The following is a 27,500-nucleotide window of genomic DNA, read 5'->3' as shown; positions in this document are numbered from 1 at the left end:
GTGTGTGTGTGTGTGTATATGTGTAGGTCTGTGTGTGTGTGTGTGTGTGTGTAGGTCTGTGTGTGTGTGTGTGTGTGTGTGTGTGTGTAGTACCTTATACGCAGGTATGTGTGTGACGTTGCAGAGTGTTGTGTTGTACAGGCCCAAAAACTGCAGAGGCCTCTTCAGCTCCTTAAAGGGGTAAATACTGCTCTTACTGGGCTCCGTGCTGAAACACACACACACACACACACACACACACACACACACACACACACACACACACATAAACACACACACAGATGAACAAAACAGTTAGTGTTTTACACAGTTAGAGTTGGTGCAGTTGTGTGTGTGTGTGTGTGTGTGTGTGTGTGTGTGTGTGTGTGTGTGTGTTCTGACCTGGGTCGTCCCAGCGCCTCCTGCATGGGTGTGACGGTGCAGTTGTCCAGCATGATGTGTCCAGAGATGTCCAGAGACACCAGCTGCACCAGCGTCTGCACCACACTGCTCAGCACACGCCTCGACATCTTGAATTTAGACGTCCTCTGATTCTCTCGAGAGATGTCCAGATGCCTGCACACACACAGATGGAAAACACTGATGTCTCACACACATCATCAGTAACAGAAAACCGTACGAAGTGAACAAACAGACTGAGAGACGAGCTCAGAGGTGGAGCAGCAGGCACTGAGTTCAGGGTGTAACACAGCACAGTTCATCTGTTCGCCTCCAGCCAGTGCTGTTTCTGAGTGAGCACTGCGAGAACACGCTACAGATCAGATGTGGACACTGATGTTAAGATTCAGATATAAGGTTCAGCATCCCTATCACATCTCACACAGTCTCATCACAGCGGCTCAGAGTCAGGGCTGGCCTACTGCTGACCAGGAGCTTCCAGATTAATGCCAGAGTTTGACCATCCATTCAGTTTCAGCTCAGTCCCTTTATTATTCAGCGGTCACCACAGCGTAATGAACCGCCAACTATTCCAGCATATGTTTTACACAGAGGATGCGTATAACACAGCCACAACCCAGTACTGGGAAACACACACACACACTCATACACTGCGAGCAGTGTAGTTGATCAGTTCCCCTATAGTGCATGTGTTTGGACTGTGGGGGAAACCGGAGCACCCGGAGGAAACCCACGCCAACACGGGGAGAACATGCAAACTCCACACAGAAACACACACTGACCCAGCCGAGACTCAAACCAGAGACCTTCTTGCTGTGAGGTGATAGCACTACCTATTGCGCCACTGCGCCGCCTCCCATTAAAATACAGCACTGAGTTATTCTTAACAAACGCTGCAGAGTACTGGACCGCACTGAATCATCCATTCAAAATGAGGCTACAGTAATTATCATGAGTTGCTGTACAAGATTATAAAGCTCAATACCTTAAAGGATTCAGCTGGGGATTTCTGGATTTTATTTGTATTATTTTAGATGATCAAAGGGGTCTTGCAGTACGCTACTGCTGTGTTGAATAGCCGCATTTCCACTATCGGGCCAGCGTGAGCCAGGGCTTTAATCGGGCCGGGCCAATCGCCCGGGAGGTTGAGCAGTGAGGCCGAAATCATGTGGCGTTTCCACTGTCGGGCTAGTAACTTGCAGCGCATCACACAAACCCCGCCCCCAGAACATCCCCCGAATTAAACGTCACACAACCCGCCCACTTCAGCGGGAATCAGGCAGATAAAGCCCACCACATCATCATCATCAGGAGAGCATTAAAATGAAGACAACCCAAACAAACAAACGACCCGTTACTGTACAGCAGCACAGTGTATGTCTATACACACAGACCTGAGTTCTCATTCATCATATTCATTTACTCATCGACCGACTGTTGGCATCGAGTGGTCTCCGTTAATAACTGTAGCCTATTTTATAACATCCTCATTTAGATAGGCGCAGTCAAACCTTCAGCCCAAAAGCTCCGGAGAGACCTGAAACATGTTCATTTTTCCCTATAGGCTATATGACAGTCAGATGTTGCATATTATGTGATCTTAAGGAAAGTGTTCAGTATTTCAGCACATAAGAGCAAGTAATAAAACATACCCTATATTTCACTGCACTTAGCAGCTTTTCACTAATAAAGCTCCTCATGTAAATTTCATTTTCTACATTTCACCACGTCATATAAACACATAAACACTTGTTTGAGGACACAGAACAGGACGCAGGACAGAAAAAAGGTCGCCTAGTTTCTGCGTTCACTCACAAATGCTCTGTGTGCAGGATTTGATTAATATCATCGCATCCAAATACTTTATACATAATATTTTAAACCTTCTCTGGTGAGTATTGTGTTTAGAAAATATCTAATCTTTTTTTCAGAGAGGCCTTTGTAAAATAAAAGTTTGGCTTTAAAACGGTTTGATTTATGTAGGCTATATACCTAAATTGTTCTAGCTTTTGTTAGTTTTCTATTGGTTTATTTATTTAATGTGATTTTATTATATCTGATATTTGCAATTCTTTAAATTATATTTCAATACAGCTTCGGCTATTTTATCTAGATATGACACTATTGTTTTGAGCCTACAAAAGTGGACATCAAATTTGTAGAGTTTCATGTGTTTCTGTTGTGTTCATATAGTGTATTATCTCCAAAATAAATAAGAAAAAGAAAAATATTAAAGGAAAAAGCTGCTCACGGCATCAACAGAGCTGTGGGGAGCGCTCTTTCCCTCAGTCTCACACACACACACAGGCATCTAAACGCGCACAAACACACCTTTTAAACTTCACAAAAACTCCTGACAACCTTTACTGTCTGCTGTGTGTTTAATATGGTGTGAAGATTATTATGCGTTATTGAAACATCAAGGAGGACGCTGCAGTCACTTATAATTTAAAACTGTATTATTTCATGCAGCAGCCTTATATTTTAAAGGGAAACAGAAGGGCGAGTATAAGCAAAAGACCTCAGTCTATAAGGCTAGATGTTTTCTTTCCCTTATTTATTTGTGTTTGGCGCATGTACTCGTGTGCGATCGGAAAAGTATAATGACGGCAAGTAATCTTTCCCAGATTCGGGGCAAAGTCCGCCTCTCCTTTCACTCCGCCCTGAAGCCCCGGCTGGCCCTCTTTGGCCCAAGGTATTCGGCGGGCTGAAAAGGCCGGCCGCTGGCCCCAAGAAAGCCCCGCTTTGGCCCGATTAGGCCCCGGAAGTGACAATGGAAATGCGACTGGCCCTGGCTCACTCGCTTTAGGCGCGATAGTGGAAACACGGCTAATGAAAAGCCAATTGCATCAGACTCCTCCCCCTTCTGTTGAACTAAAAATGGTTTGATCCGTGCCTCATAACCCAGAGTGTGAGCTGAGCTGTGAGCTGTGTGCTGTGTACACCCCTACAGTGAAGGCTCTCTAGTGTGTTCTGTGTGTGTTGTATGGAGTAACCTGAGTCTGGTCATCTGCAGCAGTGTGTGTATGAGCTCGTCCGTCAGCTCTACATTATACAGCACCAGCGAGGCCATGCGGTCGCTCCACTGCTGCAGGAACGCCGGTCTGGGCAGCCGGGCGGCGGAGAGATCCAGCGCAGTGAGAGCGGGCAGTGGCTGCAGCAGCGCCTCCACGTCCAGCTCCGCCGGCAGACCGCCCACATTCAGCACACGCAGACGACCGAAGCCCTGGAAGCTGAAGTCCACATCCAGCGTCTGCAGCCGCTCCTCCAGCGGGTCCTCGTCCTCCTCATCCTGCTCGCCGGACGCCAGCGGGGCGCCGCTCTTGCGGAAGAAGATCCCGGAGCAGCCGAACAGACTGAGAGACAGCAGAGTGTGTCTGAAGCTGGAGAGCGTACGCAGAGCTCGAGACGACAGACGACTGCAGTCCGTCAGGTGCAGCTCCATCAGGTCCTGCACGCACGCACACACAAACACACACACACACACACACACACACACACACGCCTCTACTGGTGAACATGAGTTACTGTATTTGTTCTCATCAGACTTTCTCTCTTCACATTCTCCCTCTGTACATGTCATCAGAGGGGGAAAGCCCCACCCACTTGTGGCCATCTCTACCTCATTAGCATAAAGAGCAGCTGAGAAACAAACAGCTGAGCCCCGCCCACACTACACTACACACTACAGCTGAGCCACACATATACTGTCCTACACTGTGAGTATGGGCTGTGGGCTTCACCTGTTTGCTGATGGCCTCCAGGTCTCGATCCCGCAGCAGATCCTCCCTCAGCGTCAGGCGTGTGAGTCTGGTGCTGCGCGGGTCACTGAACAGCTGGAAGAAGCCGTCCTGCGGCTCAAACTCACTGTCTGTGTGCACCAGATCCATATACCTGCACAGTACAGCAGAGAGTCACTCACTGAAGCAGAGCATTCGCACGCACGCACTCGCACACACACGCTTGTGTACATACGCGTTGACCAGGCGGTCGCAGATCTCGCTGGGCAGGAAAACGTCGGGCCGCAAACTCAGCCGGTTCCGCTCTCCGCTGTAGCACATGGTCCTGCGCAGGTTCCTCAGACAGAACTCAGTGCACAGAGACATCAGACTGTCCGGATCATCTCCTGCTTTACTCGCCATGATCACGATACCACACAACTACACAACTGACTCAGGACACACACATCGAGATGAGGAGAACACAATCCAGAGCAGAGAAACACACGCTGGTCACGCGTCACCTCTGAAACACACACACACACACACACATTCATGAAAACACACTTAATAAAACTAACGATGAAAACACACTTAACAAAACTAACGATGAAAACACACTTAACAAAACTAACGATGAAAACACACTTAATAAAACTAACGATGAAAACACACTTAATAAAACTAACGATGAAAACACATTTAATATAAATAACGATGAAAACACACTTAATATAAATAACAATGAAAACACACTTAATATTATTAACGAGGAAAACACACTTAATATAACTAATGATAAAAAAAACACTTAATATAACTAACGATGAAAACACACTTAATATTATTAACGATAAAAACACTTAATTTTATTAACGATGAAAACACATTTAATATTATTAACGATAAGGACACTTAATATTATCAACGATGAAAACACACTTAATATAACTAACGATGAAAACACATTTAATATTATTAACCATAATACACTTAATATTATTAACGATGAAAACACACTTAATATAACTAACGATGAAAACACATTTAATATTATTAACGATAAAAACACTTAATATTATTAACGATGAAAACACACTTAATATTATTAACGATAAAACACTTAATATTATTAACGATGAAAACACACTTAATATAACTAACGATGACAACACATTTAATATTATTAACCATAAAACACTTAATATTATTAACGATGAAAACACACTTAATATAACTAACGATGAAAACACATTTAATATTATTAACGATAAAACACTTAATATTTTTAACGATGAAAACACACTTAATATTATTAACGATGAAAACACATTTAATATTATTAACGATAAAACACTTAATATTATTAACGATGAAAACACACTTAATATTATTAACGATGAAAACACACTTAATATAACTAACGATGAAAACACATTTAATATTATTAACGATAAAAACACTTAATATTATTAACGATGAAAACACATTTAATATTATTAACCATAAAACACTTAATATTATTAACGATGAAAACACTTAATATTATTAACGATGAAAACACTTAATATTATTAACGATGAAAACACACTTAATATAACTAACGATGAAAACACATTTAATATTATTAACGATAAAACACTTAATATTATTAACGATGAAAACACACTTAATATAACTAACGATGAAAACACATTTAATATTATTAACGATAAAAACACTTAATATTTTTAACGATGAAAACACACTTAATATTATTAACGATGAAAACACATTTAATATTATTAACGATAAAACACTTAATATTATTAACGATGAAAACACACTTAATATAACTAAGGATGAAAACACATTCAATATTATTAACGATAAAAACACTTAATATTTTTAACGATGAAAACACACTTAATATTATTAACGATGAAAACACACTTAATATTATTAACGATGAAAACACACTTAATATTATCCGTGATGTGCAAAAACGTGTTCAACATTACTGATGTTCAAAAACACACTTGACATTATTAGTGCTATATGAACACATGTATAACATCGGTGACGAGCAGCCTTACACTGCTTCGGTTTAATAAGTTAAATTGTTCTCCGATATCCACATATCCATATTCAAAAAATCTGCAGAAATGGTTTTGTAAGCTGATTTAATGCTCCATAAATACCCCTATAATCAGAGGCTCCATTATTGACCATATTTGGGTCGTGTCATGAATATTAATGAGCTCTGCTCTGACATGCCGCTTTTATACACACACAGCATGATGTACGCTAAACACAGACGAATATAAACCCGATCAGAGTAACGTTAAGCTCTTCAGAGTGGAGGTGAATGAATGTGTAATCTGTATATCCTGCATTTTGCATCCGGAGGCGAATACACTGCAGTAAAGCACAGTAAAGTTTGGCACTCGCGTTTTTAAAAATAAAAGTCCCACACGCACAGTAAGTAAAATATACAGTTAAAATAACAGAGGGAGGGAAATGATCACTGTTGTCTCACTAGGAAACGTCTGTCTTATCAAGCTCAGCCTGAGGCGTGCATGTTAACACTCTCAGGGCTTCTTTATAATCTCAGAGCTTGATGACATGGCTGCTCGACAGGTCCAGGTGAACAAGCCAAATAAGGCATACATGCAAATGAGAAGGGCGTGGTCAGTGAGGCTCGTCACAGTTTGTTTTGTCCTCTGATTGGCCTGTTGTCCACCGGTGTTTTACATGAGAATGAGGAAATGGTGCAGGCTGAGGCTCACTGTGTGCACTTTCCCATTCACTGATCTCTGTATTACACTAAGCTTTGCTATAGCCAGATTTTCAGTACAGGGCGCCTGTAATAATGTGCAAAACACACTTAATATTAGTGATATACTATTATTAATAAACTGAACATGATTAGTGATGCAGGAAAACACCTGATATGTACAAATACATGATTAATATTACACTAACACACTGATTATTGATGCGAACAGACCCTTAATAGGAATGATTTATGACAGCAGAATTAATATTAAAGATGTAAACAGCTAATGTGACTGACACTATCAGGAGAAAACAAACTGAGTGAATCTGAGTATCCAGATCTGACATGATGCCATCTCTTCTACTAGTTTGGATCGTCATTAATGCTGCAATTGTCTGGGCAGTACTGAACCCCATCATCCTCATCATCATCAACATCATCATCATCATTCTCCCACACTGTCATTAATAATAATCTGTCAGCTGTGTTGTGCTCATCGTCGCTCGTTTACCGGGACTCTGCCGATCAGTATTCGCTGTACCGTCGCTCTGCGCTGTTGTCGTGTCCGTGTTTTCGGTGTTTTTCTCGCCGCTCGGTGATGTTTGTTTCTCTGTGTGTGTGTGTGTGTGTGTGTGTGTGTGTATCTGTTAGCCGTTAGCGTGCTAGCCCCCCGCGAGGGTTTACGCGCTCAGTGAGCGGCTGACAGCAGCTCCAGTAGCCACTTACAGGTCTGTCTCTTACCTGAGCACCGTTTACCGACTGACCGCCGCTTCCACTCACAGAAACACGGGCATGATCCGGTGATGATCGCCGCCGATCTGATGTCAACACAACCTGCGCCACATCCGGGTCACCGGCGCGCGACTCATGAGCACTTCCTGTCCGGAGCCGATCACGGGCTGCTTTTGTTTATTATTTAGCGTTAATAACAGTAGTGTTTGCACTTCTTCATGAATAAACTTGTCCAGATCTCCAGATATTTCTGATTGCAGCTCTCTGATTTCACTCATGGTGATGATGGATGTGATATTGTGATGTTTTAAATCAGTGTTAATAACAGTACAGTTGGGATTTTGTTCTCCAAATGTTTCTGAATGAATGATTTCACTCCTGATGCTGGCATATCTGTGTGTGCTTTATACCTCTTTAACCTTGGTTAAATGAGCAATGCCATATGCCAGCAGTGTGATGTGCGGCTGTCCATCAGCGAGGCCTGGGCCGGTGTAGGATTGTGACGGTGTGATGATAACCGTGGATAAAACATCACAGTATTCTGCTCACTGCTCTGAAATAGATGCTTTTTAAATGTCTGGGTGAAACTGAATCTTTTTCCCCCCTTGAACACAATATATTTTATTTTGAGAGACGTTTATAATATTTTGGAGCAGTGAACACGTCCGGCTGAATAATAAAGAGATTAATCAGTGTCTTCTGCTGTCTTCAATAGTTTCAAACACTGATTTCTTTAATTAAAACGGCATCTCTGGAGATCTTTTCTGCTGGAGATACTGCTCTCCTAAAGACAAAAAAATGTCAATAAAAATTCTTACTCATACTTTAGGAACAGAAAAGTTTGCCGGTTGTAAAACCTTGACTTTTTCCAAACCGCGGTCAGTGGCGTAGCGGACGCACCCGCACAATCGTCGCACAAATGAGAGATATCAACTCAGAGTGTCACTTACCTGATTAATAATGATCTGATATTGCACTGAGATTTTCTCCTCTAAGGGCTTATTATGCGCTCTCTGTCGCCATCTTGTGGCAAAACATCAACCATCTTTGCTCTGCTCAGTATGACAGGCTGATGGCTGCTGATCTCTGGAATTATTTAAATTAGCCACTATCCTTATAAATAAACTGAACACTTGCAATCTTTCTCCGCTAATAAAGCCTCAGCAGTACATGATGTTGTCCAACAGCTGCAATGTTTGTCAGACTGTAGTGAGTTTACTGATCTGATGTCACTCTATGTGGGCGGAGTAATACACAAAGGTGAAGAGGCTGTAAGAGTGCTGTTATTGCAGAATATCACACGGCTATCAGCCAATCAGATTCCAGAATCAGACAGAACTACTGTATAACAGTACTATTCTACCACTCACAGGCTGATTTCGTGTATTCTTCAGTGTTAATAACAGTGCTGTATGCATTTCTTCATTCATAAACGTGACGACATCTCCAGATATTTCTGCATTAATCTCTCTGATTTCACTCATGATGTTGATCGCTGTTTATAACACTTTAGATCAGGTTAAACTGTATTATTATGCAGGTCACACTCTTTTCACCGAGTTATTCAGCATTAATAACAGTGCTGTATGCATTTCTTCATTCATACAAAATCTCTTTTGTTTTAAGATCTCTAGTATTTCTGAGTTGATCTCTTTGGTTTCCCTCATAATGATCACTCGTTTATATAATGCTTTGATCACCATTAAACTGATATTGCATTTTTCTTCTGTATTTGGTTATGTTTTAGTTTGTTCTGGGTGCTATTACACTTTAATAGTACTAATAGAAAGAGAACAGTGTGATTATTTTCACCTGCTCATCACTATTATGTGCTACAGTCATGAACTGTGCCTCAGTATATGACATTATCCTGAGGAGACTGAAGCAGAGGGGGTTTATACTTGTTAATGACTGTTTCTTCAGTTTAGATGTTATTCTTCATGTTTTAAACGCTGATTTCTTGATTTTTAAATGTATCTTATAATACCAGCTTTAAGGAAATAGAAATGACATTATTTATCTGCATGTGAAATTATTCATGTATTGATTGGTTAATCCATTCATTATCTGCCTTTATAAAGTTTGTCTGTCATATTATTATTATTATTATTATTATTATTATCATTATTAATAATATTATTATTATTACCATCATCATCAATATCATTATTATTTAATTGTTATTATTATTATTATTATTATTTTTTTTTTATTATTAATCTGTCTATGCTAATCAACGTTTAGGGTTAGTTTAGAGTGTTTTTTTTTCATATTTATGATTCATATGCACATAAATATTCATGATTGTGTGTGTAAAATAATATCAGTGATGTAGTTCCTCTTAATAACAGTAATGAACACATCCATGAAGCTTTTATATGATTGAGCTGTTGGAGTAAGACCATCACTGCCTCTCTGCTGCTTAAGCGATACTGACGGACACGTGTGTGTGTGTGTGTGTGTGTGTGTTTATCACTGTAAACAGTAACTGGTCATGTGATGTTCATACAGTAGGGTGTGTGTGTGTGTGTGTGTGCGTGCGCGCTGCTGCTGTAGCGGAACTAATGTGCGCGTCCGTGTTTCCGCCGGCGCTGTTTTTCCGGCAGCGCGTGACTGCGCCAGTCAAACATGTCGAGTTCCTACAGAAACAGGTGAGAAACACACCGCAAACAGCATACACACACACACACACACACACACACAGGCACTGGTCACGTCGAGCAGCAGAGCTCAGATACAGCAGACGAGCGGTGTGTGTGTTTAGATCACAGTCAGTGTTATATGTATGCACGGTGTGTGTGTGTGTTTGTTTAGATGTGTCTGTGTGTGTGTAGGTGTGTATGTTTTACGTGTGTTTGTGTTTAGATCTGTGTGTGATGATAGAGAAATTGTGTGTTTGTTTTGATCTGTGCGTGTGTGTTTTTAGATGTGTTTATATATATGTGTGTGTGTGTGTGTGTGTGTGTGTGTGTGTGTATGTATTTTGATGATGAATATATATGTCTGTGTGTTTAGGTGTGTATGTTTGTTTTTATGTGTGTGTGTGTGTGTGTGTGTTGGTGTGTGTGGTTTTGTAGGTGTGTGTATGTTTTGATTTGTGTGTGTGTGTGTGTGTGTGTGATTGTGTGTATTATATAGATGTGTGTGTGTGTGTGTGTGTTTACATGTGTGCAGGTATGTAGCTGTGTATGTATGTGTGTTTAGATCTGTGAGCGTGTGTGTGAGGTATGTTCTGCCGTTTGTTCACTCAGGTGTTTCTCATCATCATTTTCAGTGTGTGTGTGCGTGTGTGTGTGTGTGTGTGTGTGTGTGTGTGTGTGTTGGTGTGTGTGGTTTTGTAGGTGTGTGTATGTTTTGATTTGTGTGTGTGTGTGTGATTGTGTGTATTATATAGATGTGTGTGTGTGTGTGTGTTTACATGTGTGTAGGTATGTAGCTGTGTATGTATGTGTGTTTAGATCTGTGAGCGTGTGTGTGAGGTATGTTCTGCCGTTTGTTCACTCAGGTGTTTCTCATCATCATTTTCAGTGTGTGTGTGCGTGTGTGTGTGCGTGTGTGTGTGTGTGTGTTGGTGTGTGTGTTGGTGTGTGTGTTGGTGTGTGTGTTGGTGTGTGCAGTGTTATTGTCTGGTGTGGTAAACCTGCCATAATCTGATTTCCCAGCATGATGACACTGAATGACTGCTCTGTCAGTTTACTGCAGTAACACACACACACACACACACACACACACAGTAAATGATGATGAGAAACACCTGAGTGAACACAGCAGCGGAACATACCTGACACACACACGCTCACAGATATAAACACACATACATACACAGCTGTGTGTGTGTGTGTGTGTGTGTTTATGTTTGTGTGTGTGAGCTGGTCATGTGTCTGTCAGCGGTTACTCCTGTGCTGTTTAAGTTCTTCTGTGTTTCTGCTTGTGAAAGTGATGAGTGTGTGTGTGTGCGCACTATTGAGCGACACACACACACACACACACACACACACACACTCATCGCAGCTGTCGGGGAAAGTTCAGAGACGCAGTTAAAGCATAACTCTGCTGCTGTGATCAGCTGAACGTCCTCATGTGGGGATGTAAAGGTGCCGTTCACACACCGCTGCAGCACTGCTCACCTGCGCTCTCCTGTACCGCCAGACCTGCTCGAGTTTCTGATCTCCAACACCAGAGAAGATATTTAGAAGAATGTTGAAAACCTGCAACCACTGACTTCCACAGTAGGAGAAACCAATACTACAGAAGTCGATGGTTACCGGTTTCCAGCATTCTTCTGAACATCTTCCTGTGTGTCAGAGTGTTGAAGTCAAACAGGTTTGAGGAAGTGAAATAATAAAGTGTGGCTCCACTGTTCAGCTGACGGTGACCGAACATTCAGACCTCAGATCCAGAGATCTGACACACCGCTCAAGATGAGCAGGAGCTGAAGACTGAGCTCATCACTGAGTTAAATGCTGATCTGTGTGTGTGTGTGTGTGTGTGTGTGTGTGTGTGTGTGTGTGTGTGTGCAGGATCCAGGAGTTTAAGCTGGCTCTGAGTGAGCAGCAGGTGGACCTGAAGGCTCTGCGTGAGCTCTGCTTCAGCGGTATGTTCTACATTAACATCACCTCATGTCCTGATAAGCACACACACACACACACACACACACACACCAGCGTACAGAAGCAGTGCTGCAGGGTCAGGGCTGTATTACTCTGTTCTGCATGGTGCAGTGTTTACTCATTGTAGCGTGCTCATGTTTCTCACTGTATTGAGATCTGCAGGATAAAGGTTTTCATTACTGAGCGATACGATAGAGATTACAGGCCCACATTACACACTGATACAGCAGACGCACAGTCAGAACATCCTGAACTCACATGAGTTATATCAGATGAATGAATGAATGGAAATATCAGGGTGAACAGTGTATTCCGTGACTCTACAGTATAGCCGATAGAGCGTAATAAGAGATGACAGAGCGTTTCCTGTGTTCATTGGATATGAACATCACCGCACTGCTCGGGTCTAGTCTGCTCTTCTGCTCTGTGTTCCTCAGGCATCCCCTGTGAAGGAGGCATCCGCTCTCTGTGCTGGAAGGTCAGTCTCTGATCATACACTCACCTGACCACACTGACGTACCCAGATCAACTACACGCTCCCAGACTGACTTAAACTGACCCAGACTGACCCAAACTGACCACACTGACCCAAACTGACCACACTGACCCAAACTGACCACACTGACCCAGAGTCAGTGACTCAGATATTCTCCTGCTTTCCTCAGATTCTGCTGAATTACCTGCCGCCAGACCAGACCTTATGGGAGACATTCCTGGAGAAGCAGAGGTGTCACACACACACACACACACATACACACACTCATGTTTATTGTCTATGAAAAGAGCAGCACACCGTTTCTTGACGCTGCTTTGCTTTGTGTGTGTGTGTGTGTGTGTGTGTGTGTGTGTTCAGGGATGTGTACGCACAGTTTCTGAGAGAGATGATTATTCAGCCGGGAATCGCCAAAGCAAACCTGGGTGTTTCTCGAGAGGACGTGACGCTGGAGGATCATGTGAGTCACATAAAACACGGGAGAGAGAACTGTGTGTGTGTGTGTGTGTGTGTGTGTTACAGCCCTGATGATGATGTGATCATTATAGTGATGTTGATGAAGAATATAGTGATGATGGAGTTTATTCTGATGGTGAAGAATATTGTGGTGATGATGATGATGATGTAATGATTGTGGTGGTGATGATGATGATGATGATGTAATGATTGTGGTGGTGATGATGATTTTGCTGGTAATGATGATAATAGTGGTGGTGATGATGATGGTAATGATGATGGTGATGATGGTAATGATGATTGTTATTGTGATGATGATGGTGTTGATGATTGTTATGGTGATGATGATGGTGATGATGATTGTTATTGTGATGATGATGGTAATGATGATTGTTATGGTGATGATGATGATGGTGATGATGATTGTTATGGTGGTGATGATGATGGTGTTGATGATTGTTATGGTGGTGATGATGGTGTTGATGATTGTTATGGTGATGATGATGATGGTGTTGATGATTGTTATGGTGGTGATGATGGTGTTGATGATTGTTATTGTGATGATGATGGTAATGATGATTGTTATGGTGATGATGATGATGGTGTTGATGATTGTTATGGTGATGATGATGGTGTTGATGATTGTTATGGTGGTGATGATGGTGTTGATGATTGTTATGGTGATGATGATGATGGTGTTGATGATTGTTATGGTGGTGATGATGGTGTTGATGATTGTTATTGTGATGATGATGGTAATGATGATTGTTATGGTGATGATGATGGTGATGATGATTGTTATGGTGGTGATGATGGTGTTGATGATTGTTATGGTGATGATGATGGTGATGATGATTGTTATTGTGATGATGATGGTTTTGATGGTTGTTATGGTGGTGATGATGGTGTTGATGATTGTTATGGTGATGATGATGATGGTGTTGATGATTGTTATGGTGGTGATGATGGTGTTGATGATTGTTATGGTGGTGATGATGGTGTTGATGATTGTTATGGTGATGATGATTGTTATTGTGATGATGATGGTTTTGATGGTTGTTATGGTGGTGATGATGGTGTTGATGATTGTTATGGTGATGATGATGGTGTTGATGATTGTTATGGTGATGATGATGGTGTTGATGATTGTTATGGTGATGATGATGATGATTGTTATTGTGATGATGATGGTAATGATGATGGTTTTGATGGTTGTTATGGTGGTGATGATGATGGTGTTGATGATTGTTATGGTGATGATGATGGTGTTGATGATTGTTATGGTGATGATGATGATGATGATGATGATGATGATTGTTATGGTGATGATGATGGTGATGATGATTGTTATGGTGATGATGATGATGATGATGATGATTGTTATGGTGATGATGATGGTAATGATGATTGTTATGGTGATAATGATGATGGTGTTGATGATTGTTATGGTGATGATGATGGTGTTGATGATTGTTATGGTGATGATGATGATGATGATGATTGTTATGGTGATGATGATGATGGTGATGATGATTGTTATGGTGATGATGATGGTGATGGTGTTGATGATTGTTATGGTGATGATGATGGTGATGATGATTGTTATGGTGATGATGATGATGATGATTGTTATGGTGATGATGATGGTGATGATGGTGTTGATGATTGTTATGGTGATGATGATGATGATGATGATGATTGTTATGGTGATGATGATGGTGATGATGATTGTTATGGTGATGATGATGATGATGATTGTTATGGTGATGATGATGGTGATGATGATTGTTATGGTGATGATGATGATGATGATGATTGTTATGGTGATGATGATGGTAATGATGATTGTTATGGTGATGATGATGATGGTGTTGATGATTGTTATGGTGATGATGATGGTGTTGATGATTGTTATGGTGATGATGATGATGATTGTTATGGTGATGATGGTGATGGTGTTGATGATTGTTATGGTGATGATGATGGTGATGATGATTGTTATGGTGATGATGATGGTGTTGATGATTGTTATGGTGATGATGGTGTTGATGATTGTTATGGTGATGATGATGATGATTGTTATGGTGATGATGATGATGGTGATGATGATTGTTATGGTGATGATGATGGTGATGGTGTTGATGATTGTTATGGTGATGATGATGGTGATGATGATTGTTATGGTGATGATGATGATGATGATTGTTATGGTGATGATGATGGTGATGATGGTGTTGATGATTGTTATGGTGATGATGATGGTAATGATGATTGTTATGGTGATGATGATGATTGTTATGGTGATGATGATAATGATTGTTGTGGAGGTGATGGTGATGATGTTCTTCTCTTCTTCAGCCTCTGAACCCTAACCCAGACAGTCGCTGGAACACATACTTTAAAGACAACGAGGTTCTGCTGCAGATCGACAAAGACGTCAGGTGTTCCTCAACAACACAAAAACTACGCTACACTACACCACATTACACTACACCACACAACACAACACAACACCACGCTACACTACACCACATTACACTACACAACACCACACCACACCACACTACACTACACCACACAACACAACACCACGCTACACTACACAACAGCACATTACACTACACTAAACTACACTGTCTGTGCTTCTGATTGAGGATTGCACGATCAGATGAGCATTAGTGCTGGTTTGTGTGTGTGTGTGTGTGTGTCAGGCGCTTGTATCCTGATATGGCCTTCTTCCAGCGGCCGACGGACTTCCCCTGCCAGCTGATCCTGGACCCACAGAATGAGTACGAGACGCTGCGGAGACGAGTGGAGCAGACCACGCTGAAGGCCCAGACAGTCAACCGCAACCGCAGCGGCGTCACCAACGTGAGTGCGTGTGTCATTCTCCATGTATGTATATCTGTGTGTGTGTGTGTGTGTGTGTGGTGAGGGTTCTGACAATTCCTGCACATACGTCACGTGTTGTTGATGTGTGTGTGTGTGCTTTGTTTGCTCTGAGCAGTGCTGGGATGATGCACAGACACAGGTGAGTGATCTGGTGTGTGTGTGTGTGTGTGTGTATGTGTGTGTGCTAGTAAATCATGCTAGAACAGCTTGAGGAATATCTAGGAGTCATTTAACTGAATCAATCTGAGTGATGGACAGACGGAAGCAGAGCTGCTGGTGCTGGACTGCTGTGTGTGTGCGTGTGTGTGTGTGTGTGTGTGTGTGTGACGTGTCTCCTCTCCTCCACAGGTCAGTTCTCCAGGTAAAGCGCTGCACCTGTATCCCTCTAATGAGTATGCGGTTCTCCCGAACGGCTGTGAGGCGCACTGGGAGGTGGTGGAGCGCATCCTCTTCATCTACGCCAAACTCAACCCCGGCATCGCCTACGTGCAGGGCATGAACGAGATCGTGGGGCCCGTTTACTACACCTTCGCCACCGACCCCAACAGCCAGTGGAAGGGTAACACACACACACACACACACACACACACACACACTGTAAGCCTGCATGCTCTGCATCATGTCCGCCGCTGTGTTCAAACAGGAGACATTATTCCAGCAGCTTCAGTGTCTCCTCTATATCCATGACAGAGGTCAGCGATCCTCCAGCTCCAGAATATAATAATGAAGAATTCAGATGTGTGTGTTTGTGTTTATTTTCACAGCAATACAGTAATGCCACTGAATTTGCTGCATATGTCACAAACACTCCACACATTATCACTCACTGTAGTGTTTTTTTTTTGGACTGAATAAAGCATGTCAGACGGTGTGTGTGTGTGTGTTGTAGAGCACGCTGAGGCCGACACCTTCTTCTGCTTCACGAACCTGATGTCAGAGAACAGAGATAACTTCATCAAGAGCCTGGACGACTCTCAGTGCGGCATCACCTTCAAGATGGAGAGCGTCTTCTCCAGACTCAAGCAGAAGGACACTGAGCTCTACATCAGACTGGTGAAATACACACACACACACACACACACTCACACACACACACACACACACACACACACACACACACACACACACACACACACACACACACCACACACACACACCACACACACACACCACACACACACACACACACCACACACACACACTCACCACACACACACACACACCACACACACACACACACACACACACACCACACACACACACACACACACACACACACACACACACTCACACACACACACACACTCACACACTCTCACTCACTGGCTGACAGGGGCTCTCTCGCTCTGGAATATTCACAGTTGAGCAGAGGTGACTCTAGTGTCTCTGACAGCAGGTGTCGGGGTGAACGGGTCTATAATGACTGATTCTCTGGGATGGAGCTGTGGTGTTTTAATAAGAGGCTTAATGACAGCTAGTGTTAGAGTTTTAGGAATGTGTCCTAACAGTAGGGATGAAGTCAGGACGTTAAACTCCTGGAAACAGTTGTGTTGATAATGTGGTGGGTACAGGATCTAGTGTAGACGCTGCTGATTCAGAGGAGTTCAGCAGTCTGGACAGTTCCTCATCACCTGCCTAATGCGTCAAATTATATTCATTAATATGTAAGACATTGTTTTAAAACTAACAATAATAAATGCATTAAAACACTAATAGTAATATTCAGTGTGTGTGTGTGTGTGTGTGTGTGTGTGTGTGTGTGTGTGTGTGTGTGCGTGCGTGCGTGTGTGTGTGTTTCAGCAAGAGCAGAACATTAAGCCGCAGTACTTCACCTTCCGCTGGCTGACGCTGCTGCTCTCTCAGGAGTTTCTGCTTCCAGATGTGATCCGGATCTGGGATTCACTGTTTTCACATCAGGACCGCTTCGAGTTCCTCATCCCTGTGTGCTGCGCAATGCTGACGTAAGATTATGCTGACGTGTGACCCACTCTTACTTCTGACGTGAGGTCACACACTGCTGCTGTTCAGGGAATGAGCATGTGGTTCTGCTTCTGTGCTTCACATCTGTGTGTTTCTGCAGACTGATCCGAGATCAGCTGCTGGCGGGAGACTTCACTACAAACATGAGACTACTGCAGGTAACACACACTAATACACACACACACACACACACACTCTCTGTCCTGTATGCGTGGTGACGTGTGTTCTGTGCTGTCCTCCAGGATTACCCCATCTCTGACGTTCACTCCATCCTCATTAAAGCTAAAGAACTGCAGGACAGCTTGTAGCCCCGCCCCACAGGCCCCACCCTCTCACAGGCCACGCCTCCAGGCTGATGATTGACAGCAGTGCCGCCCATCTCTCCGGGTGGGACCCAACGTTTGCCTTGTGTGATTGAGTTTGGTCTCAGGTAGACGAGTGTGTGTGTGTGTGTGATTGAGTGTGTGCGTGAGTGTGTGTGTGTGTGTGTGTATGAAGCACTCCAGATCTCCTGAACGCTCCAGTATGAACAGATCTCAGATCAGAGGATGGTCAGATGATGGACTCCTGTATTTATATCAGTGATTGTTTACGTCTCTGTTGATGATTGATTATTGATCAGCTCCGTCACACGCCAGCACACCTACTGTCCACAGCTGAAGAACACCACACACTCTCCACACTACACACACACACATTCAGTCAAATACACACACCTACACACTCTCATACATACACTCATCCTCTTATGCGCACATCCTCACACACACATACACATTCAGTAACACAACACACACTCTCACACACATACACTCATGCAAACATTCACTCATATCACACATTCACACACACACACACACATTCACTCAAAGGCATTCACTCACACACACACACACACACTTACACTCTCTCTCTTACACACACACACACACACTGGTTATTCCGCCGTCATGCCACAGTGTGCAGCAGATCTCCCTCTGCTGGGTCTCTGAGGCTAGGTCAGTGTGTTCACAGGTGTGTTGATCAGCTGTTTAGTGTGTGTGTGTGTGTGTGTGGACGGACGGACGGACAGATGAAGCTCTTCCTGGTCTCTCTTCACTCTTAATGTTCTGCTCTGTTTTCTTCTTCTGCATGTTTTTGTATGCCGCGTCTGCAGTTCTCTGTTGTATATCCGTGTTTTTACAGCGCTGCAGACGCACAATAAACACACACAACTACACAACCTGCACCTCACTTGACTGTGTGTTCAGGGGGGAATTGTTCCAAGGTGGTGCAGTGGTCAGCACTGTGGTCTCACAGCAAGAAGGTCTCTGTTTCGAGCCTCGGCTGGGTCAGTTGGCGTTTCTGTGTGGAGTTTGCATGTTCTCCCCGTGTTGGCGTGGGTTTCACAGTCCAAACACATGCACTATAGGGCAACTGATCAACTAAACTGGCCGCAGTGTGTGTGTGATAAAGTGTGTATAGGTGTTTCCCAGTACTGGGTTGCAGCTGCAAGGACTTCCGCTGCGTAAAACGTATACTGGAATAGCTGGTAATTAATAAATGAATAGTAATTATTAAAGGGGTGAAGCCGAAAAGAAAATGAATGAATGAATGAATGAGTTGGCGGTTCATTCCACTGTGGTGACACTAAATTGTAATTTTCTGTCATTTCATCTACTGTACTGCTTTGTCCAATCAGCAGCTGCCGTATGAGCCCAAGCCCACCCTAAAAATCCCGCCCCACACACTACGAATTAAGAAAACATGTGACTTTAAGCATTTTAGTGTGCACTGCAGACACTAGTGCACTTCAGAGTGTACAGCGCACTGAAATGAGCTGTAATGTAAAATATCTCAATTTAAACACACACATTTGTGTTGAAGAGGGCTAAATTATAACTTGACCACAGGATGAAGAGTGAAACATGCAGTGTACAATACTCTACTTGCATATTTTACTACTTCATTTCATTTTCTTCATGTTGATCTCGCAGTTTTTGTCTTTTTTTTTGTTTAATCCTCTAATTATTATGGATATTAATTATTATAGACTAGATATTTTACCCTAATGTGTTTAAACTGAATGCAAATGAGAACTGTTGCCTTGGAGACTGTCCTGACTGGTTTATACAGGGTGTTTTTGAACTGGTTTTAGCTATAAAGTGGTTTAAACTCCTCCTGGGAAACAGTTCTGACCTGTTATTGGTGATCTGGATTTGTTTGTAGTAAACTCTAATGGCACACATTTGTTTCGAACCGTTCATCATAACACTGGAAACGGCACAATGTGTAGTATGTAGTGGGCAGTGTGTAGTATGTAGTTTACAGTATGTTTTCTGCATTATACATTAGGCAGTATACTTTAGTTTACAGGATGTATTGTAGAGTATGTACTGGGCATTATACATTAGGCAGTGTACTATGCAGTATGCAAGTAAGGTGAAAACACTGCAGTGCTTTAGTCGGTATACTGTAATTAATGGTGTGTATTGGACAGTGTGCAACGTTTAGCATACAAGTTGTATTGTGCAATATGCTGTGCGTTAGTATACAGTGTGCAGTATAAAGTGTCCACTATAGAGTATGCAGTGTGTTTACAATATATTATAAAGTCAACTGTAGTATATAGTATGTATTGTACAGTATACTGTATGCAGAGTGTGTAGTATACAGTATACATTCTCTACTTTACCATATGTAGTGTAGTGTACAATATACATTGTGTAGTATGCAGTGCATTAGGCAGTACACAGTATGCACTTGAGATAATGTAATGTGTTGTTTATATGTATTAGGCAGTATGGACTTCATTGGGTAGAGTATTTAGTGTGCAGTATACAATATGAGATGTGTTGTTCGTATATATTTGGCAATAAAGTGTAGTATAGAGTATGTGTAGCATACAGTATGTATTGTGCAGTATGGAGTTCACAGGGTAGTATGCAGTATAGAATATTAAGTGTGCAGTATACTGTATGAAATATGTTGTTATTACATATTAGACAGTGAACTGAAGTATACAGTATGTATTGTGCAGTATGCAGTGTATTAGTACACAGTATGCAGCATAAAGTGTCCACTATAAAATATATAGTATGCATTGAACAGTATACTGTATGCAGAGTGTGTAGTATACAGTATGTATTGTGCAGTATGGAGTTCACTAGGTAGTACACAGTATGCAGTAAACAGTATTTAGTGTGCACTGTACTGTATGAAATGTGTTATTAATATGTGTTAGGCAGTGAACTGTAGTATACAGTATGTACTGTGCAGAATGCACTGCATTAGGCAGTATGGGGTATGTAGTGTGCACTACGCAGTGCGCATACAGGGCAGATGTCAGTCGAGCATCTCCTTGTCTCCATGGAAACTCCTCCTGAGGCGCGTGCGCGTTCATTAGGCGTCCTGTGATCGTGACTCGCATCCAGCAGATGAAGTGTACACTATGCGCGTCTGTTCTCGCTAGTGTGTGTGCTGGATAGTGTCATCTTCAGCGAGCACACGCCCTCCGCTGCCGCGCGCCCCCCGCATCCCGTGCGCGTTCCCGCCGCAGACCCACAAACCCACATCAGAATAACAACACGGCATCCGTGCGGGGATAGAGCCGGATCTGGAGCGGGATCTGGTTCGGGTTCGGGGTCAGGATCGGGATTCGGTCGGAGCGGCGTTCTGGATTCGGGCCTGATCCGATTCTCCAGTGTGGATTTAAACGGACACCGATCAACGAGCCAGAGCTGCTGGTTCTGAGGAAACACCGAGAGCCGGTCGATGAGTGATGGAGGAGAAGAAGAACCATCAGAATCAGAACCAGAACCCCGCTGATGAATAATCTGCGCTGTGGAGCATTCAGGAGCCCACTGATCTCCAGCATCGCCTCCATTTTGGATCTGATTTAATATCGCGGCTTGATTCGCGCTGATGGATGTGTGTGTGTGATCCTGCCGGGTCTGCGGCGGTGTGTGTGTGTGTGTGTGAGTGTGTGTGAGTGTGTGTGTGTGGATGATGAACTGCAGATTTGATGATTATTCACATATTGATCTGATCGAGTTCATCAGCAGTCAAAGAAAGACGCGGACAGAGGAGCGGAGCCGGTTCTGATTCGGTTCAGAGATGGAAGATTCGGATCAGTGAATGAGCCCCTCGTGATGGAGGGGTGAAGAGTGTGTCCTCAACACTGATGAAGATGATGAGCTGATGAAGATGATGATGCTGGAGACACAGGTACATCAGTTCTGTCTCTTTACTGTGGTGAATCACTGACTCGTTCGGTTCTGATATATGATTCAATTGATTCGTGTTCAGAATAAAGACTGCTCTCCTGTAACACACACACACACACTCGCGCGCGCTCATATATGATCTAATGATGTGTGTTTGAGAGAGAGTGTGTGTTTAAGGGCCACACACTGAATCCGGGCCCCAGTCAATAAAGGGATCATGACTGTGAGCAAATGAACAGCTTTCACTGAATCCAGGCTGATCATTTGATTCATCAACACGAGTGAACGAAGCTTTGTTGATTTTGGTTAATTGACTCGTGATTCATTCATTGATTAATCTCACACTTTGATTGATCAGTTCCCTGAGTGTAGCAGCTTGTTCATTAAGTGCTTTAACAATTCATTATGATTCATTAATCTGGCTCTTAATGAATCTTTTTCTGTCCGGTGACTTGAGTTGATCATTCGTGTATTAATTGTGTTTAAGAGTTTTGCAGATAAAGACGCAGAGCACATGCTGCTGAAATTAATCTGAATGTTTCCATCACCTTCACTTGTTCAGTCGTTTACCTTTCATCTGATCATTTGTTGTGTAATAGTGGAAATCCAGACACTCAAACTGAATCAAACGAGTCACTTCAGCCCAAACTGTGGAATCACAAACACTTTACAGTCACATGCTGTGTGTGTGTGTGTGTGTGTGTGTGTGTGTGTGTGTCAGATTATGATGTGTTTTGAATCATGAATCTCTGCTGTGGGAGTCGATTCGCTCGTGTCGTTGTGTTTGTGTCTGTCGGAGTGAAATCTGACACAGGAAGTGTTTGGCTGCTGTCCATTACATGTGTGTGTGTGTGTGTTCACATTCACCCAAGATAAACCTTCTGTCCAAAGATTCACACAGTTTGAGTATCTGAATCATGATCCATTATCTGTCCAATCAGCTCTCTATGTATCAGATATTTACACTAGATATTGCATATGAGCCCTGAGCATGTGTCAATAGCGCCGCCATATTGGTCAGGGCTTCCAGGACATAATCAATTCAGCTGCACTCGCCAAGACTAAAGCCAGTGTGAAGATGCTGGACTGTAGCGCTGTGTACGAGTGTAGTCATGAGCACAGGCAGAACACTTCATAGGGAAGATTCTGTTTATGTTTGTGTGTTCTGAACTCCACAAGTGTGGTTACTGATGATGATCCAGTCTCTACTGCACTGACCATGAGGCAAAGCAGCAGCAGCAGCTCACACTCAACACTCTGATGCTGGTTTAGTGGAGTAAAATCAGCAACACTGAACATTAAATATGACAACAAGACGCTGTCAGGACACGGATTAGACCAAATCTAACAGGGAGGGAGAATAACACATCTCCATGCACACAAACACATGCTCTTTATCAGTGATGCCCGCCGGTCACTGATCCATCCATATAGAGAAGTGATGTACAATTATAATATTCATAATTAATAATACAACATTAGCACACTGACAGCAAGACACTCCTGTTCATGGATATATGTGTGTGTATATCTCTGGCTCTGTATGGCCAGTCCTCCACTGCACCTTGGTCCTGCATTCATTTTAAAGGAGCTCTACCCTGTACCAAAATGGCGGCTCTATTGACGCATTCCTTCCAATAGACAACAACAGCGCAGGCGACATCTAGTGTAAATATCTATGGCCATGCATGAGATGAAGCCCCGTTCACATTTATCCTTAATCCAGAGCCAGTGTACTGTACAGTAGGCTCTTTACTGGGAGTTTGATTGACAGGTGATGTGACCAATCACAGAGTCCGCATGATGTGCTTCACATCTATGCAGCAGTGAAGCGTACAGTAGAGGAGAGCGGTCACTCAGGCCTATTCCTCATACATCAGCTCCAGCTCAGAGGAGGAACAGCTGATGCGGTGTGTCTCGGCTGTGTTCTGGTCATTGTAAGTGCAGTCGTCTGAAGTGTTGGAGTACACTACAGCTCACAGTGGCGTGTTCAGCTGACGCCGCTGCTCATGTCGGCGCTGTCCTGCTGCTCAGAGAGCCGTGATGATCTGTGAATGTCTTGTTTCCTTCATGAACAGATGTAGTGATGTTCAGCTGAAGGGCCTTTCACTCTGAGCTGCTTCAGGCCTGTCATGATGGAGAAGCAGGTGCGGAAAACAGCCAGTAGGTGGCGTCAGTCAGTCTGAATCATTCATTCAAGCGATTCATTCAAAACCGCTGATTCACACTGAACTGATTCCTGAATCACTGACTCATGATTCATTCAGGAAGGAGACCAGTGTTCTGTTTGACAATAGTGTGTCCACACTTGCTCTCTATATAACACACACACACTAGTGAACTACAGCTGATGTGTGTGTGTGTGTGTTTAGATATGTGCGTTGATGATGTTGTGTGATTTTGAGGATGTTTGTAAGGCTGATGAAGGATGCGACCTTCAGCATCATACTCTGTGTGTGTCTGTGTGTGTGTGTGTTTCCCATGAGTTCATAGTTCATCCTGTGAGTGTGAAATCACAGCTGTTCTGCTGCATTCTGGGTAATACGGTGTGGTGTGTGTGTGTGTGTGTGAGAGAGAGACAGAAAGTGTGTTAATGCTCAAGTCAAGGGTCATTTCAAGTCTGTGTCCTGTAGGCTGCTCTGGATAATGTGTGTGTGTGTGTGTGTGTGTGTGTGTGTGTGTGTGTGTTTTATAATCAGTGATGTTGATCTTGTGTTATCTGTGTGCATCAGTCGGCCACTAGAGGGCTCAGTTGTTATAGTTTGCTTCACAAAAGTAAAAAAGCAAAACAAATAGCTAAATACTGATATACGACATCATACATAACACACACACACACACACACACAGACATATGCATGCATGCACACACACATATACTCCTCCAACGTTTCTCTAAGATTATATTTAGACCTTTATAACGCCTCACAGACGGACATTTAAATCCAGCTTTACAGCACAGAATTGGCTCAAACAGCACAGCTGACGACCCTCCCTCACACTGATATTACACACATGAAGTCTGAAAAACCTCAAAACATCATCATCATTATTATTATTAGTACAATAATTATGAAAACATTAATAAACATGATTGCATCAGTTCCCCCAAACTGCACGAACACCATCAATAAGACAGCGCTGTAGTGTACTGGATATTTGTAAGGCTGTTGTGCATGTTACATACATTGAGAAGGGGTAAACAATAACTCGCTGTATGAATGCTGGAATGTCTCAATAATGTTCCACTAAAAATGCGGGAAGGTCACATGACCATCAGGAGTAACGCAGCATCTCATTGGTCGCAGGACGCGCTGTCTGCTCTCACGGTCTCCAGAGTTTGTTCTTCTGAGGTAACTTTGTGAGAGTCTGTTCTGTGTTTTTGGAATCGAGCTGTCAGTATTATCTGTGCAGCTTTTATTGCTGCTTATAGATTCTTCATTGCTGAGTTGGTCTGATCTCGCTCTGGTAAAGCTGAGGTCTTGATGACGGGCTGATGTTTCCTGTCGGTTTACTGATGTCTGCCTGATATTGTTAATCACACAACAAATGTTTTAATTTGGCCTGAACAAAAATAAACGTTTAACATGGCTTCAGTGAGGTTTTAGGTTCAGAAATCAGCACCAGTGATGTGTTATATGTGTTACACTGTGCTGCTCAGCGCTCGGGCTGCTCATGGGAAACATGGTCAGATTGCGGTTCTCGATGGCTGCATCTCCAGCTCTTCATCTGTTCTAGTGCAGGCAGACACAGCAGTTATAAGCTGTTATAGAGCGAAATCAGTGGACGGGCACGCACTGCTGGGGGGCCCTGCGTGATTATGGGCCCCACGTCGTCGAGATTAGCAATAATTGAAAATCCGGCAACCGCAATAATCAAATTCCTGGCAACAACTGTGGTCGCAACCAAAGTTCACAGGTCTGTGTTCTCTGAACTCCTCTCAAGCGCTGGACGTCTTCATTCTGATTGGTTGCCGCTGAACCGCATCATAGCTCATTACCATAAAGTTGACTTGATTTCAAGTCCTCCTCAACGTCCACACCGGAGAAGACGCGCCGCGCTGCTCCTCGCCACCGGTTCTCATTGAAAAAGTATGACTTCCGGCTACTTTGACGCTCTCGCCGCTTGTTTGTGAACGCTACCCCCCCATCATCGCTCCACCCCGACCCCCTTTCCCGCTCATCAATTTAAAATCACTTCCTCGCATCGTCGCTCCACCGACTCTCCCCGTCCCATTAGTTTGTGATCGCTCCCCCCAGTCTCTCCCACACAGACACAGAACAGACGTCTAGGAGACGCGACCCTGCTGTAGACATCTACACTGAGCAGTTCATCTCTCCTGCTAAATGGATCACTTTTGCTTCACTCATCCTCCTTCAGCTTAGTCCCTATATCCATCAGGGGTGGCCACAGCAGAATGAACCGCCAACTATTCCAGCATATGTTTTACACAGCAGATGCCCTTCCAGCTGCAACCCATCACTGGGAAACACCCTTACACAATCATTCTCACACACACACATACACTTCTGTCAGTGTAGTTGATCAGTTCCCCTATAGCGCATGTGTTTGGACTGTGGGGGAAACCAGAGCACCCGGAGGAAACCCACACCAACACGGGGAGAACATGCAAACTCCACACAGAAACACCAACTGACCCAGCCGAGACTCAAACCGGTGACCTGAGTGCTGAGGACACAGTGCTACACCACTGAGACACCGTGTCGCCCACCTCATGCTTCAGTTTGCCATCAAATCTCCTGACCAATCAGATGCTCTCTAGTGTCTGACATGCCCCGCCCCGTTCATGACGCTCCACTCATCCTGTCAAATGATAATATTCACATCATCACAGCATATCCTGCAGAAACACAGCGGGTCTGAATGGCAGTGTGTGTGTGTGTGTGTGTGTGTGTGTGTGTGTGATAGCGCAGTTTACACTCTTATTGAGTCAAGGGGATCTCTTATGAAGCCACTTTTACACACACAGCTTCAGTTCTGCACACACACACTGTTCATCTCACACACCCAGACACACACACACACACGTTTGTTTTTGTGAAAAGTGGGGACATTACATAGGTTTCCATTCATTTTATACTGTCCAAACCGTATATTATATTGCCCTCACCCCACCCCACCCCTAAACCCAACCATCACAGCAGACTGTGTGCAGCTTTACTCTTAAAGAGATTTATAAGCATTTTGAGAAATGAGGAATGATGTCCTCATACTTCACCTCCTTTTTGTAATAGCT

General features: G+C 43.2%; 3 protein-coding genes across 6 annotated transcripts in view; 2 read left to right on the top strand and 1 right to left on the bottom strand.

Annotated features, from left to right (window-relative positions):
• zer1 (zyg-11 related, cell cycle regulator) overlaps positions 1-7,715 on the bottom strand; it is a 16,830-nt gene extending 9,115 nt beyond the window's left edge. The window contains 6 exon segments of the mRNA NM_212901.1: positions 94-208; positions 382-555; positions 3,396-3,850; positions 4,143-4,293; positions 4,375-4,644; positions 7,618-7,715. Of these exon segments, the coding sequence (NP_998066.1) occupies positions 94-208; positions 382-555; positions 3,396-3,850; positions 4,143-4,293; positions 4,375-4,541 (1,062 nt within the window). The 5' untranslated portion in view covers positions 4,542-4,644; positions 7,618-7,715.
• Positions 7,716-10,198: 2,483 nt separating this feature from the next.
• tbc1d13 (TBC1 domain family, member 13) lies at positions 10,199-19,261 on the top strand. Of its 3 annotated transcripts, none has more exons than NM_001114422.2 (12): positions 10,199-10,259; positions 12,129-12,202; positions 12,656-12,696; positions 12,884-12,945; positions 13,072-13,171; positions 15,526-15,608; positions 15,879-16,038; positions 16,408-16,618; positions 16,949-17,112; positions 17,860-18,020; positions 18,140-18,197; positions 18,282-19,261. In NM_001114422.2, the coding sequence occupies exons 1-12, from the start codon at positions 10,237-10,239 to the stop codon at positions 18,345-18,347; spliced, it is 1,203 nt and encodes a 400-aa protein (NP_001107894.2). In that variant the 5' UTR covers positions 10,199-10,236; the 3' UTR covers positions 18,348-19,261. The 3 variants fall into 3 exon arrangements, with proteins under 3 accessions (NP_001107894.2, XP_087156138.1, XP_087156139.1); XM_087300012.1 differs by having other exon boundaries at positions 10,199-10,358; XM_087300013.1 differs by lacking the exons at positions 16,408-16,618; positions 16,949-17,112; positions 17,860-18,020; positions 18,140-18,197; positions 18,282-19,261 and adding an exon at positions 16,175-16,356.
• A 2,297-nt stretch (positions 19,262-21,558) lies between these two features.
• The window catches only part of ralgdsb (ral guanine nucleotide dissociation stimulator b), a 27,913-nt gene continuing 21,971 nt past the window's right edge, over positions 21,559-27,500 (top strand). For both annotated transcript variants that reach the window (XM_087300420.1, XM_087300419.1), the window contains exon 1: positions 21,559-22,245. In XM_087300420.1, coding sequence (XP_087156546.1) covers positions 22,219-22,245 — 27 coding nt within the window. In that variant the 5' untranslated portion in view covers positions 21,559-22,218. The remainder of the gene's footprint in view (positions 22,246-27,500) is intronic.

Source organism: Danio rerio, chromosome 21 (genome assembly GCF_052040795.2).
Source record: "Danio rerio strain M-AB ecotype USA chromosome 21, GRCz13ab, whole genome shotgun sequence".
NCBI lineage: Eukaryota > Metazoa > Chordata > Actinopteri > Cypriniformes > Danionidae > Danio > Danio rerio.
The sequence above is the reverse complement of the archived record's forward strand: the minus strand, read 5'-3'. Positions and strand labels throughout refer to the sequence as shown.